The sequence below is a fragment of the Vulpes vulpes genome, chromosome 7, assembly GCF_048418805.1.
Source record: "Vulpes vulpes isolate BD-2025 chromosome 7, VulVul3, whole genome shotgun sequence".
In the NCBI taxonomy this organism is placed as follows: Eukaryota; Metazoa; Chordata; class Mammalia; order Carnivora; family Canidae; genus Vulpes; species Vulpes vulpes.
The window spans coordinates 106,910,960-106,930,024 of record NC_132786.1 but is presented as its reverse complement, the minus strand read 5'-3'; the positions used below and the strand labels follow the sequence as shown (position 1 = coordinate 106,930,024).

The window sequence follows — 19,065 nt, the reverse complement described above, 5'->3', positions numbered from 1 at the left end:
TGCCCCTAGACATGTTCTTCATCCACTTACTAAAACGTACTTGGGCACATGGACCCGCCTCTCTTCTTGGGCTGGGTGACATAACGTCTGCCTGGTCCCCCAACCCTCTTTCAGTTGAGTCTAAATGCTGGCTTTCTTTCTAGCCACTTCTGGTGACTCTCCACCCCTGGGATCTGGCCTTTCTCTAGAACCAATCATCTACAGAGCTTGGCTCTCTGACTGCTGCCTCCAACGCACTTCACATTAGGTGGCATGAGTCACCTCTCTTCATCATTTATACAGCACCTTATGCCCTATCATCCATTACCAAGCTTCTTTGTCTGCCTGGAACTGTTATTTTTTAGATTTTTAACATTTAGTGTTAGTCAGAAGACTGTCCGTTGTATTTAACTTCCATTTTACAGGTGCCAAAACTGAGTCTCTGTTACAAAGCACTGAAGTTAAAATCATGGCTAGAATTCATTTATTTTTCTCATTCTTTATTCACATCTTTCTTCACATGCTCCAAGTCTTCCTGATCCTCCCATCGCTATTACTTTTTTTTAGAGTTACCTTTGTCACACTCTGCAAACAACCAGATTTTGGAGAACTTGAAGTTTACATTTGCCCTCAGAGAGTAGACCTGATATTTACTTCTAGAAATGAGGATCTGGGAGGGTCTTACAGGTTACCATCATTTCCTAAGAAAGAACAGAGCTCAGAACACCCAAGCTTGTCACACCAGGTTGCTGCCAATGAGCCCCACATTCAAGCCTGCGCTGATAACAACAAGGGGGTAAGAGATCATAAAAGGGTCTACCTGTGCTTGGTTGCCGGAGTGCAGGGGTGGGTGTGGCGAGGTCTGGTGATGTGCAGGGTGCGCGTGAAGGTGGGAGTGGGAGTGATGATGTGGGTGGTTCTGCTGGTGATGGGGCTGAGGGTGAGGATGGTGTGCTGGGTGCTGGTGCTGGTGTGGGTACGGGTGATGGGCTGGCAGTGTCTGGTGCTGATGCGGGTGTGAGTGCATGTGATGGTGTGGCGTCTGGTCCTGCCGGGAGCCCATCATTTCCATCATGTGTCCCATGGTGTTCATATTCCCATTTGACATGGCGGCAGGGTGATGAGTCAACGCGGCCTTCAACCTCTGAAACAGAACAAAACAAGAGGGGACAACTGAGGTCAGTCGTGTACAGAATAGGGATTTTGAATCAAAATGACTCATAGTTTCAATTCTATGTTATGGTACTCCTGTCAATGATTTTTCATTGGTTGGCAGTATGACTTTTATGTTAATTTCAAATTCTCATATATATTTTAGCAGCTAGGAGGGTCAATGTCAGCTGGAAATGTTAATTCAACTGTCACATCACAGCAGATGAACAGGATACCCTGTTAAGATGTAGGCAGTCTACTAAAGGGTATTTCCTACTAATTTCCAACTATCGAATATTCATCATATCCCATTGGCAGCTGAATATAAGGATAAAGTAAATAAAATCATTCAATACAATAATGTCACTGAACAGAGGGCTTATTTGATATGACACTGTGTTTCGTAAGGGTCACAAGAATAAAAGATTTATTCCTCTCAAAAGACTTCTCAGATGCAAAAAGGAAATAACTTCAAATTTCAGAATACAGGAATAGTACTGATGTTATTTTAGGGCTTCAAATTAGATTCATGATCTAGAACTTTTGGAGTCAGTTAGTAGGTCCTCTCTATTTGTTACCATAAAATTTCTCATTGTCCTGATGACCTAATTCTTCTCACACAATAACGTTCTTCCGATTTGGGGAAGGAAGTGAGGAATGTGGAAAGATTTGGAGTATTGCATTCTACAGCTTCATTGATGGCCACATCACCAGGCATATCTCTAACACAAAAGCATTATCCATTAACAAGCAAACGGACATGCACATGAATAACTTATACCTGAATCTAAAGCAGGGATCAGTAAACTTTTTCTATAAAGAGTCAGATAGCAAATATTTTTACCACTGCGTGCCTTATGGTCTCTATCACAACCACTCGGTTCTGCCCTTCTAGTGCAAAAACAGCCATAGATGGTAAGTAAATGAGTGAGCATGCTGTGTTCTAATACAACTTTATTCAGGGACAGGAAGTTTGAATTCCATATAATTTTCACATGACATGAAATGCTATTCTACTTTTTGATTTTTCATCATTTAAAAATGCAAAAACCTTTTTTTAGCTCATGCGCTGTACAAAATTAGGCCATGGGCCAGATTTGGCCCACGGGCCATGGTTTGCTGGCCCCGATTTAAAGAATCAGTTGGTAATCAGCTTAGTCACAGTTTCTTCAAAATTGCCTTTTCTTGTACACAGGCAATTATCATCCTATCCTGAGGGGCACAATGTGCTAAGTACTGTATAATACAGTTATTCCTTGGAAGCGTATTTTCTGCAATGATGATAGTCTGGTTGGCAAGCTCACACTGGCTTTGTGAAATATTTGCTAGGGGACTCAAAGTTCTCTCCTGATTTGTGTTCTTATCTAATTAATGATAGTGGTGTGCCATCACTGTGAAAAGGAAGAGTTGTATTTAAATGTGGGTCAAAGCAACTAATCTCCAGCCCCCAATTTTAACGTTTCTCGACTGTTCAGAGTAAGCTGCTGATAAATGCCAACCGAATTCATCAAAATCTTTAGTCAAACACAAGGAACCTCCACTTGTAAAGGAAAAATAAAAGGCAGTGGAGTATGTGACAGACTTTATCTTAATATTAGATAATCATTGAAAAGATTTTCTACATCCAGATTCAGTGACCACTAAGCCTACTTGCTTCCTCTTTCATGAGTATCAGCTACTGACTGACCTTCATCATATTAATCGTGAAGTTAAGCTTCCTGAATCCCTGAGAAAGATTAGACGCTCAGTATTGATTGCGTTTATTACTAAACATAAAGGTGAACTCATACTCCTCAACTTCAATTTTTAGAAATGATTTCATTATTTTTATAAAAATTCTAATTACAAAAAAAAAAGCAATGCTTGAAAGTACAATAAAGTCAACAACCAATGAACCAAATGCACTGTTTATATTTGCTGGGTGAATGGCATTCCAGACAACTCTCTATATGCATATGTGGAGGTGGAAAAACAAGTAGAATAATTTCACCTCTGCGGGATAGTAACAGCATGTAACTGAAGAATTCTAATTTGAATATAACCTAAGCAAAAGAAGTAAACAAATAAAATGAATTGCTGGACTTCGGCTGTATGTTTCTTTATGCCAAGAAAAGTTTCCAAATGACATCTCCAAACTTAAGGGTGAAGAAAATTATGAAATTATACTGAATCACTGTTTTTTTTTTTTTTTTTTTTTTTTAGAAATTGGGTAGTATTGATAAACTATTCTTCGTAGTTTCATTATTATAAAAACACAGCTATGTAGTACAAAAAAAATCAACTACTACAAGAAAATGAGGTGAAAGAGTAAAACCCATCTGCCTACCCTTTTCCCTCTGTGCCCCAGTCCCCAAGTAGCCTGCCTTTGTTTTCCTTAACAATATTTCTTCCACACTTTTCTATATGAGTAAACATAGCTAATAACAATGTCTGGCATTACTGCATGCACTCACTGCATGCCACTCCTCATTCTATGTTTTACAAGTATTAACTCACCTAATCCTTAGAACAATCCTGCAAGGGCTAAAGGAGAGGCTAAGCCACCTGTCCAAGCTCACATCACTGGAGAAATGTAAAGGCATGCTACCTCTAGAGGCTGTTCTCTAAACCAAGAAAGAAGGTGCTGGAAGGCATACCATGCACACTTGCCAAAAACAGTTATAAACTATGTTATGCCACCTCCTTATCATCAAAAGAAAGGCAGAAAGAAGAGATAGGTATATGGTAAAATTGACAAGATGCCATTGCTGCATGGTCCAGTGCATGGTGACTCAGCACACAATGAAGATCTAGATACACTCTTTCTGAAACTTGGCATACAGAAGGGTGAATGAATGGGAAGAATTTCCAGAAAGCTCCAGTGCAGTAAAAGACCATGGACTTACCATGATAACTTCCCTTGTTACATTTGTGAAGAATGGATACTTGTATTTCTCCCTCCCACTGTGCCCCCCAATCTGATAACACGTGTCCCTTCTTCTTGTCCCCACTTCCTAACCCTTGGGTTTATGACCCTTTTGTCTTTCTAATGTTCAGAAGATGATATGGTGTAGGCACAGACACTGAAGGGTGTGGCCCTGCCTTCCCATCAGCCCTTGCTCTTCTGACGCAGGCCCCACAGGCCTTTGCATTTGACAGTCTTCTTGCCTGAAATGCTCTTTCCCTTTCTTCAGTCATTTTATTTTAATTTTTCATAAAAGGATTTAATTATTTATTTGCGAGAGAAAGAGAAAGAGATTGGGGGAGGGGCAAAGGAGAGAATCTTCAAGCAGACTCTGGGCCCAGCTCAGAGTCCCATGCGGGGCTTAATCCCATGACCCATGAGACACAACCTGAACTAAAACCAAGAGTGGAACGCTCACCTACTGAGATACCCAGGCACCCCTCTTCAGACATTTTATAGCTTTTAGCTCCTGGCTCCTCTTAGTAAAATTCTCCTTGGTCTCCTGGTCAAAATCAATTCCTGTTATTACATGGTCCCAGTAGGGCCATATTCCTCTTTTTAATTCAGTTTTTTAGTTATGATTTTTAGTGTGATTATTCAATTCATATCCAGCAACCATCCCGGACCATAAGCTTCATGAGAGAAGGTTATGGTTGGATTGTTGGATTTTGCTCACTGTTAAATTCAGAGCTTTAGCACAGAGCCTGGTACATAGTGGGCACTAAATTCATATTTTTGAAATGAATGTCCAGATGAATGAATGAATAAATAAAAGAATCTTCTGAGGCTCCCGAGGATGCAGCATCTTCAACTTGGACCACTGCAGGTACTGTCTGGGGGTCAACCAAAGTCACTAGAAAAGATTACAGAAGTCATGGAGGCAGACAGGCTGCAAATGCACTGTCAAAAGAGCTTCCTGCTCCATACCCTGCCTGCCTTCCCAAAACTGATAACAGAAATAAGAAAATGTAAGGAAACAAAAGGAATGTGCATTAACTTTCTCTTGACACGTTTTCCCTGAAAAAGTGGGTATGGAAAATTGAAAAGCTGTTTGGTCGTGGGTCACTGTGTTATCCCTTCAATGCTACAAACAACTTTCCCACCTTTAATTAGGAGCCAATGGCCACCTTTAATTAGGAGCCAATGGAGCCTGACAAATAAACACTCTGCACCAGATCTTCATCTCTCAAATAATTAGCTTGTCCTGTTAAGGGAAATTACTTGGTTGCCTCAAGTCTATTCTTGCATATTTCACGCCAAGACAATAATACTAGTAAGGCTTATAACATTCCCTTTAACTGTTTATTCCCCCAACAAATACTGATGGAGCATCTACTATGTGCTGGGCACATCATTATTTGCCCACTACCTGAAAGAAATGGGAGACACATAAAACCAAAGCTTTTTCAAAGCCCTGGAGAGAAAACACACACACTCCAGTGAGGAAAGGAAGGCTTTCAAGCACCTCTCAGAGCACCTCAGGCCTTGGGGTTGAGTCCACTCCTTGGGGTTGGAGCACCAGTTAGTGTCCTCTTTGCAGGAAAGCAGTGCCAAGAGATGATTATTGGGGCCCTTCTCAAAGCCCTAAAGAGCCTACTGCCTCCCTGTATCCTGGTGCCAACACGAATCATTGCACTGTAAATCATTAAAATATACCAAATGTAGATATTTGTACCCCACTCTTTCAGGGATGATGAATGACCATTAAATGAGTCCAAGCTGTATTTTGCAGAATGATTTTTCTTTCTGAAGCCGAACTGTGTCTTGTTTTAAATAACATTCTACCCAATGCCAAGAAAAGGCAAGGGAGAGAGAGGAAAATTAATGAGCAAATAAACATATATTTTTCAGCTATGAAAACCGGGGCTCTCACTGAGGTGTGGCTGCAAGAAAGAAAAAGAATGATTCTGTTTACTCTCTATCATCCTTTACCACATCCATTTACTTGAGAGAGCAAATCAGGAGAGACAGCGAGAAGCCCGACACAGCTGGTTTCAGTCAAAGAGGGTCATTTTCCTTCGTTCTGTGTATTTTACAAGATCCTTGTTCACTGTTCCCGATGGGAGAGAGGTGGGCCTGCTGCCCGGGATCCGAATCCTGGTGAGGAACCAGCCACCGACCCCGCCGCTCCGCCCGCTTTCATCTGGGGCTTCGGGCACCTGGTGAGGCCCAGGTAGGCATGCATGCTCCCGACGTGCATGTGGGCCTGCGTGAGCGCACACGCACACGCCACACCCACCCACACCCACCGCAGGCAATTTATCTCCCATTAACAACTCGCTCTTGCCAATTAGAAACATTTGTGGAACTGTAAAAACATTTCTCCTCCATCCTCAGCGCAGCCGATTGCTTATGTTTTACAGACTCTGAAAGCCAAGGCGAATTAAACATTATTTGAAATTCAGCTGGGTGGGGGTGGGCAAGGTTGGAGCATTCTTTGGAGAAAGGTTTTCATTAAAAACGGCTGTTGGGTTTTGTTCCAGAAAAGAATGTGATAACATCAAAATGTAGTGTTGCTGAGTTGACCACTGAGGAAGAGGCTGTGTATAGAAAAAACTGGGCAAAATCCATATTCATCTTAACTTTCGAATACAGGATAATTGCCATCAGCAGCATCCCCAAGGTATTGCTTGACATGTAATTTCTTCTTTCTTTCTCTTCCCAAGACATAAATAATCAGGTGAGAGGGTCAACACAGGCTTCAGGATGGTCCAAATGGTCAATGGTGTGGGACTGGATGCCTTCACCAGAGGGTCAGGGTCAATGATTACTGAATTGTTCTAGGTGTCAAGGGTTTCTGATTTTAAGTCTCTGAATTAGTAAAAAACAAAAACCAAAACCTGATATGAAAAAACAAAACCCGATATTTATCCACTGAATTTTATGACTATTATACGGCCAGATCCCCCCAATGCTTCCCAAACTTGGAATGGGCAAACTTGGATGGGCAGAAAGAGTCCTGTCACACAGTGCCATGGGTCAGTCATATGAACTGTGAGCTTTATTTTGCCAAGATAGAAATACCTTTTTTTTTTTTTTTAGATTTTTATTTGAGAAAGAACACACACTGGGAGAAGGGCAGAGGGAGAGGGAGAAGCAGACTCCCTGCCCAACCAATGTGGGGCTTGATCCCAGGACTATGGAATCATGACCTGAGCTGAAGGCAAATTCTTAACTGACTGAGCCATCCAAGCACCCTGAAATACATTTTTTAAAAAGATTTATTTCAGAGAGAGAAAGAAAGAGAGAGAGAAGCTAACATGGGGAGGGGCAGTGAGAGAGAGAGAGAAAAAGAGAATCCCCAAGCAGACTCCCAGCTGAGCATGGAGCCTAATGGCTCCATCATAGGACCCCAAGATCCCTACTCAAGTTGAAATCAAGCATTGGCCGCTCAACTGACTGAGCCACTCAGGTACCCCTAGAAATAGTTTTAATTCCCAGATTCATATCTGGGCTTCCGGATGACCATTGAAAATAATCGTATAACTCTGATAGAATAGTGGATCTTAAAATCCACATTTATCTCAGGATCATCGTTGAGATAATTAACTAATATTATACTTGGCTCAATCGTTTAGAATAGAATCTGTTTCTTTCAAACCTTTCATAATGTAACTCAGTGGTTTGTTTAGCTCTGATGGTTTCATAATTTAAGTACTCATCTGTTTAGGTTTGGTTTGGTAAATAAATTTCAAATAAGGCTATCAAGCTGGAAGGAGAGATGATCCAGAAGGGCAAGATGCCTTAAAGTCTAGAAGGTAAAAATATTCATATTCTTTGTCATGTTGCCATTACAAAGTATTAACTCTGAAGATATTAGACATAACATAGTTAGAAAAAAAAACACAAATAAATTGTATTATAAATCAATACTCTAGTACCCTGGAAAATGATGCAAGGACATCTCACAAATAAGAATAGTACCTCAGAAAAGTAGAACGTCAGCAGTTTTAATAAAAGCAAGGAACAGATTTGGTGTTTGATTTCACTCTCCCATTTTCCACTTGTGGATATAACTCCTAAAATGAGGAAAAGCAGACCTAAGTGCTAGGTGATACGTTAAACTGTGGTGGTTAAAAAGCCAAACAAGCCCCAGAGAGAAATCCTAGCAATTTCCCTGCCAGCCCTTTTCCTATCAATATCTAAATCATGTATTAATTACAGTTCTGCAGGAGAGAGCCTTTGAAAAATTCTTTTTAAATGAAGAAGCTAATGAGTGCACATTACAGAATTATTTTATTTCAGATACCACTTCCCTTCATCTCTTTGACTCAGTAGTTACCTTTTACAATTCAGCAGGATGGTGAGCATTTTAGGAGGCTGTATGTTTTAGTGAGTTTCAGAACAAGCTGATGTTCTGAGAGCAGGAGCTGGTTTCCATTCTGCTCTAAGATAGCTTTCAATCATTTAGGGAAGTAAACCGCTTTGGCTCTGTGGCCTTAATCTACCTAACACATAAGGGCCGAATCTGGAGCTCCGTATTTCATCAGAGAAAGAATCTGAGGTGAAGGCCCTAAAAGGTAGGAATGTACAGGAGGAGAGAGTTATAGGAATGTCTAGAATAAAGAAAGACATTATTTCAGAGGATTTCAAAAGAAGAACAGAAGACTTGGAGTGAGAAGTAGTGAGAAGTCTTTGCTTAGAAGCCTGGCTCCACCACCCTGGCAGTCACCTTGAGTTTCAAATGCCTCCTCTAGGTAATGGGGGTACAAAATGGGATAAGAAGATGTATACACCAGAAGGATATATGGAATAATTAGTGGAACAGAGTACAGTTGTTTTCTGAGCGGTAAAACCAGCTTCCAATGAAAAATAACAAAGTGAGACATTAAAAAATATTTTTCTTAGCATTAAGATGTATGTTTTACTTTCAACTTTTAAAATTCATAGCAAAGCACAATAGAATATTAATCACCCATGAAAAGGAATGAAGTACTGATTCATGCTACAGCATGGGTGAATCTCAAAACCATTATGTTTAAGAAAAAAAAAGCCAGGGATCCCTGGGTGGCGCAGCAGTTTAGCGCCTGCCTTTGGCCCAGGGCGCGATCCTGGAGACCTGGGATCGAATCCCTCGTCGGGCTCCCGGTGCATGGAGCCTGCTTCTCCCTCTGCCTGTGTCTCTCTCTCTCTCTCTCTCTCTCTCTCTCTCTCTCTCTCTGTGTGTGTGTGTGTGACTATCATAAATAAATAAAAATTTAAAAAAAAAGAAAAAAAAGCCAGACACAAAAGATTAGATCTCCTATGATTAGATTTAAACAAAATATCTAGAATAGAGAAATCTATAGAGACAGAAAACAGATTAGTGGTTGCCAGGGCCTGGGAAGAGGGGAGAATGAGGAGTGACTACATAATGGGTACAGGATTTTCTATTAGGGCTATAAGAATGTTCTGGAGCTAGGTGAAGGTGATGGTTACACAACATTTTGAATGTACTAAATGCTCCTGAAATGTACACTTTACAATGTCATGGTTATAGACTTTATATGACCTGTATGTCAATTAAAACTATTTTGAAAATAAAGCAGAATGAGAATCTCATCTTTTAACAGGGGGCCAATACAAACTCTTGACTTCATCTGAGAATTACTAACAGCCACTTTGACGTCACCTTAAGTAAAGCACTGTATTGCGAATAATAAAAGCCAAAAAGATATTTCGCCCTAGAATGGCTACAAGTCAATGCCAGATTTTTAGTCTATGCCTCAGGGAGTTTGACTCCTCTGCAAGTCACTGGCACCCTCTTTTCCCTACAATTCTGTCATCTTCTAGTTGGCTTAAAACTAAAGAGAAAATGCAGAAGCCATAGCTATCAACTGTGTACGATTCAAAGCTGGTAGAGAGCATTAAATACAAAAAGAAAGATTTTGGCAGACTGGCAGCAAGGAGTCTAAAAAGAGAAAATTGACAGGGATCAGGGTAACATCTTATGCTTGGTTCACAAAAACAAAACAAAACAAAACACACCAAACCCTAGTACTGTCCAAAGGCAGCTTAGTGGAATAACAGAGGATGTAGGAATTTCATGTGAATTTGTAAAGCACCATTATGTAACGCACACGTCAAAACGTCAAAACAGCTGATGTGACTTTCAGTTGCATCACTGAAACTAGATTGCAGAACATCATGCAAGAGCATGAGAGTCCTGTCCGTTCACCTCTGCATGGGCCACAACGTGCACCATACCAGTCCATGTCCCCTGCATCCCTGCCTCATGTCTCAGCGTCACGTCTAATAGGTGTTGGATTTTCCCTGTATTTCCAATTCTCGACTGGTGGACATGTCTGCGGTTACCTTTTTTCCCTTCTGTAATAATACTGAGATGAACATCCTTGTATCCACACATCTTGGCATGTGTGCCTATTTTGAAAAGAGTGATCATTAAAAAAATACAATGAATTGATCAGTCCAGTTGGGTTTGGTTTCTGGGCAGAGGTGATAGTAATGATAGTGGTGGTAGTAGTAGTAGTAGCAGCAGTGTGTGTATGGAGGTTGGAATGGAATGTGTGTGTGTATCCAAATTCAATTAAAACTAAAGAACAGATTAATTGTAATAAAGAGTATTTAACTTTGGAGATTTTTCATCGAGCTAGATATAAATAATGGAGGCAAGGAATGGGGGGCTGGCTGTCTGTTAAGGGGAAGCTAAAAGCAAAGTGGGTGGGGACACCTGTTAAGTATCAGCCTTAGTTAAAAAGCCTTTTCTGGGGTCTCATTTTCTTATTCTATCAATATCCCCATACTTAGGGGAGATAGTGCCTTATAGTTTTAGGGTTCCTTGTTCCCTTCAGGTCATTGAGCTCCTTATGCATTAAGGGATGACCTTAGGTACTAACTTGGCTCTAGCAGATATTACAGCCTCCTGGCTGTTTTCCCTGGCAATCTTAAAGGTGCAGAATCCACAGTGGGTTTAGAATAAATATTTGTTGATTGCCTGCCTGCCTGCCGCCTGCAAGTCTCCAGGAGTGGTGCCTAACCATGGAATGTCTTTGAAGCGCTGGCCTATAATTTTCTCCACAGAAAGAACACCTTCTGGTGGTGGTTGCGGGGAGAATAATGCCCTTTGTCTTGCTAGCAAACACTACTCACCCCCAAAAACCCAGCACCTGCAAGCCTGGGTAATTTTAGGTGAGGGCTTATTTCCAGCTTTTATGGAAGAAGAAAGTTCTATTGGAAAAAAAGTAATCCTTTGTTATTTTATTTTGGACGAGCTTTTAATCAGAAACATAGGCAGTAACATATGTTAGAAAAATATATATGAAACATAGAACTTTGCATTTGTAGCTTGCTATGGAAAATCCATGCTAATGCAACATTAAGTTTGGGGTTTTAATTGCACAGAAGTCAGGGAATTCAGAGTTCAAGTTCCCATAGCAAGCAGGCTTCACTCCACATGTGCATCCCAGGACCTTCCTGAGTGACCTAATTCTTTGGTAAAATGTGGTGCAATAAAAAGCAACGGAAAAGATTTCTCCTTATGGTGACAATTCCTATCATCCCGAGCAAGATGGACAGTGGTCAATTTTAGCTACGTAAACTGTACCCTTTCTGATGTACGGCAGTCGTCGGTGACCCAAATGACACAATGAAACAATGTCACTGTCATGCCTGAGTCAGGAGGTCCAGGTCTTGGCAATGTGCTACTCAGGTGGAGCAGCCACTCTCCACCCCATCCCCGGGTGCTCCAGGGGATCCTGCCCCCTGCCCTTCCGAGGACAGCTGTGTTGAATGGGTGCTGTCCCCCTCATCCCTGCTCTGCTGCCAGAGGACATCTCTCGGTAATTATAATTCAGATATTCAGACTGCTGAGTCCGAAAGTCTGACTAAAAGGCCCTCAGGGGGTTCAAAGGGCTTTCTTGAACACATCCCTGCCTGATCCTGAGGAGACTTGTCCAAGAGAGCTGTCCACGTTGTCATTCTCCAGTTTCATCCCAGTTGTGGGAAGATGGCAAGATGCGCATTACTGTCTCTGTTAGAGACATAAGGTGTCTGGCCAAGAGGACCACAAACTTATTATAGAAGAAGTCTCTAGGTATTTCTCTCTAATTATGGGTAGTAGATTGTATGAAGTATAAGGTGTCCCGCCTCTTGGTATCTATATCCAAGTCCATCTAGAATGTTCTACGTGTGTCCGGTGCTGTCTTTCTACTTGGTAAAACAGTAATGGTACGTTCTCATTCTCCATGTCTCCTTTGCCTCTAGATCTGACCTCTGCCTGAGTTCCCTAAAGTGTCTTAATACTGATATGGGAAGAGGAGAGGAGGGAGAGGAACTGGGGACAGGGAGGGGGAAGAGGGAGATAGTGATAAACTCTGATTTTTAAATTTTGTGTAACTTCTTTTTGGACAATACAACAGTGCATCTATAAACAGCTCCCGGGGCTCTGAGCACATCAAGAATCCCTGATGCCACCTATGAGCTGCCTGGTGTCGCTGAGCAGAGAAGGCCAGGAGATACCTGTCAGACTCGAAATGAAGACACATCATCACTACCAAAAGCTCTCACAGCACAATCTTTGGTGTTTTAGGCAAACCACACCAGGGAGAATAAAGTAGGGCTTGGGAAGCCACAACAAAACATCAGCTGTCCCCCCCCCCCCCCGCCCCACCACATGTCTATGGTTAAGGCATTTTCAAGAGAAGCCATTTATGATTCATGGAATATCTGGTCACTGGTGTGTGTTTAGAAAGTTAAGCTTAAGGAGAATTTGTGAATTTTGCCTGAGAAGATGATGGTGCAGAGCACTGCCAACCAAAAAAGTGAATAACAATTTCTTTCTGAGCTGATGTGCATCCAAATCATGTTAGTTGTCACATGTATTTTTAAAATTCCGCTAATAACCAGGTATTGAAAAATTTCCAGTATTCTATGCTCTTCTCTACTTTTAGAGTTTTCTCTGCAGTTTTTCTTTTTTGTTTCAGGAGGCCTGACCAACAGAATACTTGGACTGTCTGCACATTTTTGAGAGTAGAATCACAGGCCCTTGCAAAGCTACCTTTTTATCTCTTTGTTTCTATTGTCTCCCTGGTGTACAATTCAATGAACCAGAGATTTAAATCTACCATTTTACTTCCTAAACACAAGTAATGGTGGTGCTGGGGTGGGGAATGTGCAACCAGCTCTTTAAATCACATTGTCACAACTGAGTAGCATTCTAAAAATGCCAAAGAGAAAGCTTCCTGGTGGATTTATTAATTGAAAACGGCCTAAGAATTTATCTTCTAACAAGTTTAAAATATCATTTTCATGATCTGTCTTCTTTTCTGCTCAAGCAATTTCATTTCTGTCTCCGAGTTTCTCTTAAACAACTGCTCACTAGGGACTGACAATATATAGTAGCTTTCCCCTCAGTCAGTACCTTCCTTCTAGGGAGAGCAAAGCGCTTTGCAGATAGTAAGCCTCTGCTGTAGGTAACAGAGATCACTCCCCATGTTCTGGAGATACAGAAAATTCCTGTGAAGAAATGTTAAGTCAATCTGCTTAGAAGCCAGTGCTGAGAAAGGATTTTTGCTTTAACGTAATTGTATTTTATTTATTTTTATTATAGATGTTAGAAGCTCTTTAAAAAATTTTTAAATTCCAGTATAGTTAACATATAGTGTAAGTTTTAAGTCTAAAATATAATGATTCAACAACTCCAGTTCATCAAGACAAGTACACTCCTTAATTCCCATTACATATTAACCCTCCTCTTCCCCCCCGCTTAACCATCAGCTTGCTCTCTATAGTTAAGAGTCTGTTTCTTGGCTTGTCTCTCTCTCTCTCTCTCTCTCTCTCTCTCTCTCTCTCTCTCTCTCTCTTTTCCCCCTTTTCTTGTTTGTTTTGTTTCTTAAATTCCACATATGAGTGAAATCATATGGTATTTGCCTTTCTCTGACTTATTTCACTTGCACTATACTCTCTAGCTCCATCCATGTCATTGCAAATGGCAAGATTTCCTTCCTTTTTGTGGCTGAATAATATTCCATTATATATATAAAATCACAAATTCTTTATCCATTCATCTATCGGTGGACACTTGAGCTGTTTCCATAATTCGGCTATTGTAGATAATGCTGCTATAAACATTGGGGTGCATATATCCCTTTGGATTAGTGATTTTGTATTTTTTGGGTAAACAGAGAAGCCATTTGAACCTGATATTCCTTGTGATGCAACCTGACAGTCTGTCTGGAGAAAGCTCATGGACAATAAACAGCATGGAGGAGAAGCCAAGAAGGAAGGAAAGAAGCAAAAGGACAGATGGAAGGGAAGAAGACGTATAGAAGAGTAGAAAGAGGGGAAGGAAGTCAGCTCTAGGAGCTGGAAAAGATGCTCTACCCCAGGGCTCCGATATTTGTATTTATTAATTTACAAGGACAAGGAAGAATAATTATAAAAGAGAAGTGAATATGAGATTGAGTCAAAGTGTCTCAAACCCAAAACAAGCTCAATTCCCTTTTTTCAGAGAATTGTCCATTCCACCCTCGTTTCCAGATAAATTCACCACCAAAGGGTATTTTATCAAGTGGTTTCTTCTTTTCACCATAAGCTAGCAAGAGAGAATCTGGATTTGATGTGGCAGGTAAGGAAGGAGTGCATCCTGTAGGGTTGTTTTTCATATGGGTCAAATCATATATAGACACTTTCCCACTCCTGTAAGGTTTTCAAACCATGCGTGGTTAACCAGAGGCTAACAAAATGGTTAACCAAATGTGTCAGCTGCTAAGCCAAGTGGAAATAGTGATGGCAGTTCAAGCACTGGGGAGTTCTCCCATTTCTGGGACACATTCCACCCAGCATCCAGCATCCAACTTTCAGAATGGTGGCATGTTGGAGGGAGCATGTTTGGGGCTGCTGTCTTCACACGAGTGAAGCCCAGCTGACCAGGGGAAGGGCCGTCTGCATTTATAGACTGCTTCTCCTTCAAAGCAGATGTTGCAGCTCTGGGTATGAATTGAGACATTTTCTCCAATGTGTCCACAGTAAGTGAGCTCACCACTCAGTTCTGGTCTGACTAACTGATGGGACCAAGCCCATCAAGTGGGAATCCTTTTAAAGTAGGGGATAGATTGTTTTTCTTGGTACCATTTCAGTGCCTGCTACTTTTTCCTCTTTCTTTTCTTCTGCTCCAGAGTATCCTTTGATTTCCTTCCAAAACCCATTCACTACAGGAAGTATATCATTATTAAGCTTCCTTGGTGGGACACCAAATATTGTATGCTCTGCCAAAGAGGACAACTGTCAATAGTCAGACACTAAACTTCTTACAGTTGGGTAACATGTGTGTGTTAGAGGAGGGCTAGTTTTTAAATGCACTGTATTAATTTGTATTATTTAGCAATTCAAAATTCTTTCTAGAAGTAGGAAGAATATGTACTAAAATCTAATGTAAACAAAGAAATAAATGTTATACTCTTCTGCTACCGACCCCAATTATTTCTCCTAAGGACAAAACCAGGCTTTAAATCAGAATCCAACAAGAATAAATACCTCTAACTGTTTATGTTCATCCTTTCAAAATCTTAAATTCAATCTGGGTACACAACATTGCTCTGCTGGGTGTTTGCAGATGGAGGAGTGGGGAGACATGGACAGAGGGAAGGTGGATAGAAAAGGAGCACATCTTCATTCTTTTCAATCTCTTTCTTCTTTCATCCCAGATTAAAAATTTTTAACTAGTCTCAGTTTTTCATTTAAAGATAGGATGTGTAACACAGGACTAAAATCAGGAACCCTAGAAGTATGTATTCATCATCCATGCTGATTACACCAGTCTTTTGAAATAACAGTTGGACTTCTCTTTGAATCCTAATTTTGGGCCTTGTTTCAGATGCAGAGATAGAAGCGTTCTCTTTCCATTCTACTGCTATTGGCTTGGTTTTGATCTCAGAATTCAGATCTTTGTAACATCAGTTGGCAATTAATTAGTTATATAATCAAAAGGATACCACAATAGAGAACCTTTCGCCTGGTCCTAATACAGTGTGATGTTTCCAAAGCAGTCGCCATTCAAACTCAATGAATGGATCTGTTGATAAGACTGATCTATTTTAAAAAGGAGATATCCCCCAGTGAAGTGTGGCAATGGGACTGGATGGATAGGGTTGATTTCCTTCTAAATGACGATAACTACCCAGGTAAGAGGCAAACATCTCACATTAAGTAAATGGTTACAAGTATCATGAATCGGACATAATTGAGATTTAGATTTAACATTGTCCTGAGTTGCAAGGCTAGTTCAAAGAATACCTATAAAACATCAAGCATGCATGCAAACAAACTCAGTGTAGTATTCATGTCTCCAGCGACAGATATTGGTGGATTCTGTTTATTTTGAGGAAATACTGTTGTCAAGACAACTGAGTGAGACATTTCAAATGCAATCTAAAGTCATACTCTTTAAGTACACTAGAAAAACAGCGAGGCTACCATTTAAGGGAGATTAACACGTCAGATGCACATCTGAGATTTCCACATCCCATGCTGCCAAAATAGATGCCAATTTAGGAATATGGAAGAGTTCAAGTAATTGAATCTTTCACTCTTATATGCTCTTGGGGAGCACGGGTGATGTACATAGCCTGGGCTCTGATGCACTAAGGCTGGTTATTAAATGTTCCATGACATTTTTTTTTTAACCAGAAGAGGTTTAACCTGGCTCCACTTCAGCTAGGGTAATGGCAGCCTCCCTCCCAAAGATTCCTTCTACCCTTCCAACTGGCAAACACTTGCTTCATTTCCTCCTGTAGGATAAGAATCATGCAGAATGGCTGGCTGAGCATGGCAGCTCCTCATTCTACACTCTGCTGGTGTTTGGGGGGAACCACTCATTTTTCAACATGCATTTACTGAGCATTTACTTTGTGCACGGTAAGAAATACAAAGACAAAGATGATTTTGTTCATTTCCCCTAAAAAAGCTTGAAATCTAGTAGGTTCCATTACCTGTGAGGTGCTATGACACTAGAGATTAAATGGGCTATTTCTAGGGAGATTTTTAGACCAGGATTGGAGGGGTGTCCCTGAATTAAATAGATATCACTGGTGCTCTGGGACTAACATTCTTAAATTACAGCATATCAATTTTGTAAAGTTTAGTCTGCCCTACACTGGGACTTTTAGTAATGGTTTAACCCAGTGGTTCTCAACCAAGGGTGATTTTGCCCCTGCCCATGGCAACATCTGGCAATATCTGGAGACTTTTTTGATTGTCACAACTTAAGGGGGAGGTGCTATGATACCTAGTGGGTAGAGCCTAGAGATGCTGCTAAACATTCTATAATATGCAGGACAGTCTTTCACAACAAAGAACTATCTAGCCCAAAATATCAATAATGCCAAGTTTGAGAAGCCTTGCCTTGACCTGATTTCCTGGTTAACCACACCATGACCAAATGGCATTTTATTCGTTTTATTACTTTGAAGGGGATACCACCAGGCCATTGTGATGTGGGTATTAAAATAGGCTTGCATCAGAATCCAAGTGAATAACAAAATGTCGTCTGTGTGACATTTTCTTTCTGTCCTTAATGAAATTTGTCACTGCACTTTGGCTCCTGAATAGCAGTGATGATGACAACACTGAGAATTTAGTTTTCTTCACCATATGCTCTAATGACTGGAAAAATTTTGGGACCCACCTGGACCAAAATGATAAAATTTATTTATTCATTAAGATATATATTTCACAGATTAAACAGCTGAGAATCAGAGATTAAAGGCCATTGTGACCACGTGACAGGTTCAAGGTTGAAGGAGAATTAGAGCCCATGCCTCCTGACCTGATGTCTAGGTCTCCCCTGCTATCCTGGAGACTAATGTGGGGCTCAGCTGCATCTTGAACATTAATAAGAAACAGAAATGACATCTGAAAATGCGAACTAGCCCATGTGCTGTGTATTTTCCATGGCATTCAGTCAATGTGTTCTGAGGCTGGGCTACTTCTTGTGCGGAGCCACAGTAACAATGTCAGCCACTGTGCCATGAAGGAACTGGAGGGCAGGGTTTGGGAAACTCATAGGCCTTTGCATCTCCTCAGCTGGAAACGAGTGCTATCCTGGTATAGATCCTAGCACCTTTTGGGGAGTGTTATCAAGGACATAACCATACACTCTTTTACCAAGGTGGCTAGGGTCCTTCTCCAGTGTTTCTTCTTCTGGCTTCCTAAAGTGATTATGGATTGTATTTTTACCTTTTAAATAATTCCAGCCCTGTGAAGGTCCTTCTTTAAAATTAAAAAATATATATATTTTATTTATTTATTCACAAGAGACACAGAGACACAAGAGAGAGGAGTAGAGACACAGGCAGAGGGAGAAGCAGGGAGCCTGACACGGAACTCGGTCCCAGGACCCTAGCATCACAACCTGAGCTGAAGGCAGATGTTCAACCATTGAGACACCCAGGTGTCCTCCTGTGAAGGGGCTTAAAGGGAATTATATAAAGCTTCAGGCCTGATATTCTTTTCTTAGTAATTTATTAGTTTTACGTATGGATATAGCCTTTGCAGTGGGAAAAGAGGGATATGCTCCATTTGTCTGCCAAAAAGCAGAAAGAATGGCCTCTGTGAATTTAACAATACTACTTTCAAATAATTAACCCCAAACCAGAGATTCCAATGCACATTCTCATAAACCTTTTTAGTAGTTAGACTCAACATTTATTTAGTCAACAAAATGGGGAGGGGGATTTCCCTCTGACTCTCATCCTACCTTCTGTCTATAAAGAATTTCAAGAGGGGCCTGGAAATATGGCAATCAAAGTATCTACAAGACTTTTCCTTACTTCCTTTCTCCTCTCAGATCTTCTGTAAAATAAATGCAGGGTATTTCAAAGCAACATTTTAGTTTGAATTTTCTGTTTTGTGTTGCTCATTTTCTTGGGAGAAAGGCCTATAAAAAGCTTCATACAAGTTGGCAATCTCCTCTGTCAGTCTACTGACACTATCACTAATATTCTCCTTGAAACGATCACCATCTGTCTTCTGACATTACTGGATCTGCCTCATGA

General features: G+C 40.8%; 1 protein-coding gene across 6 annotated transcripts in view; it reads right to left on the bottom strand.

Annotated features, from left to right (window-relative positions):
* CREB5 (cAMP responsive element binding protein 5) overlaps nucleotides 1-19,065 on the bottom strand; it is a 405,112-nt gene that overhangs the window by 18,721 nt on the left and 367,326 nt on the right. For all 6 annotated transcript variants that reach the window (XM_072764623.1, XM_072764624.1, XM_072764621.1 and 3 more), the window contains one exon: nucleotides 800-1,123. In XM_072764623.1, coding sequence (XP_072620724.1) covers nucleotides 800-1,123 — 324 coding nt within the window. The remainder of the gene's footprint in view (nucleotides 1-799; nucleotides 1,124-19,065) is intronic.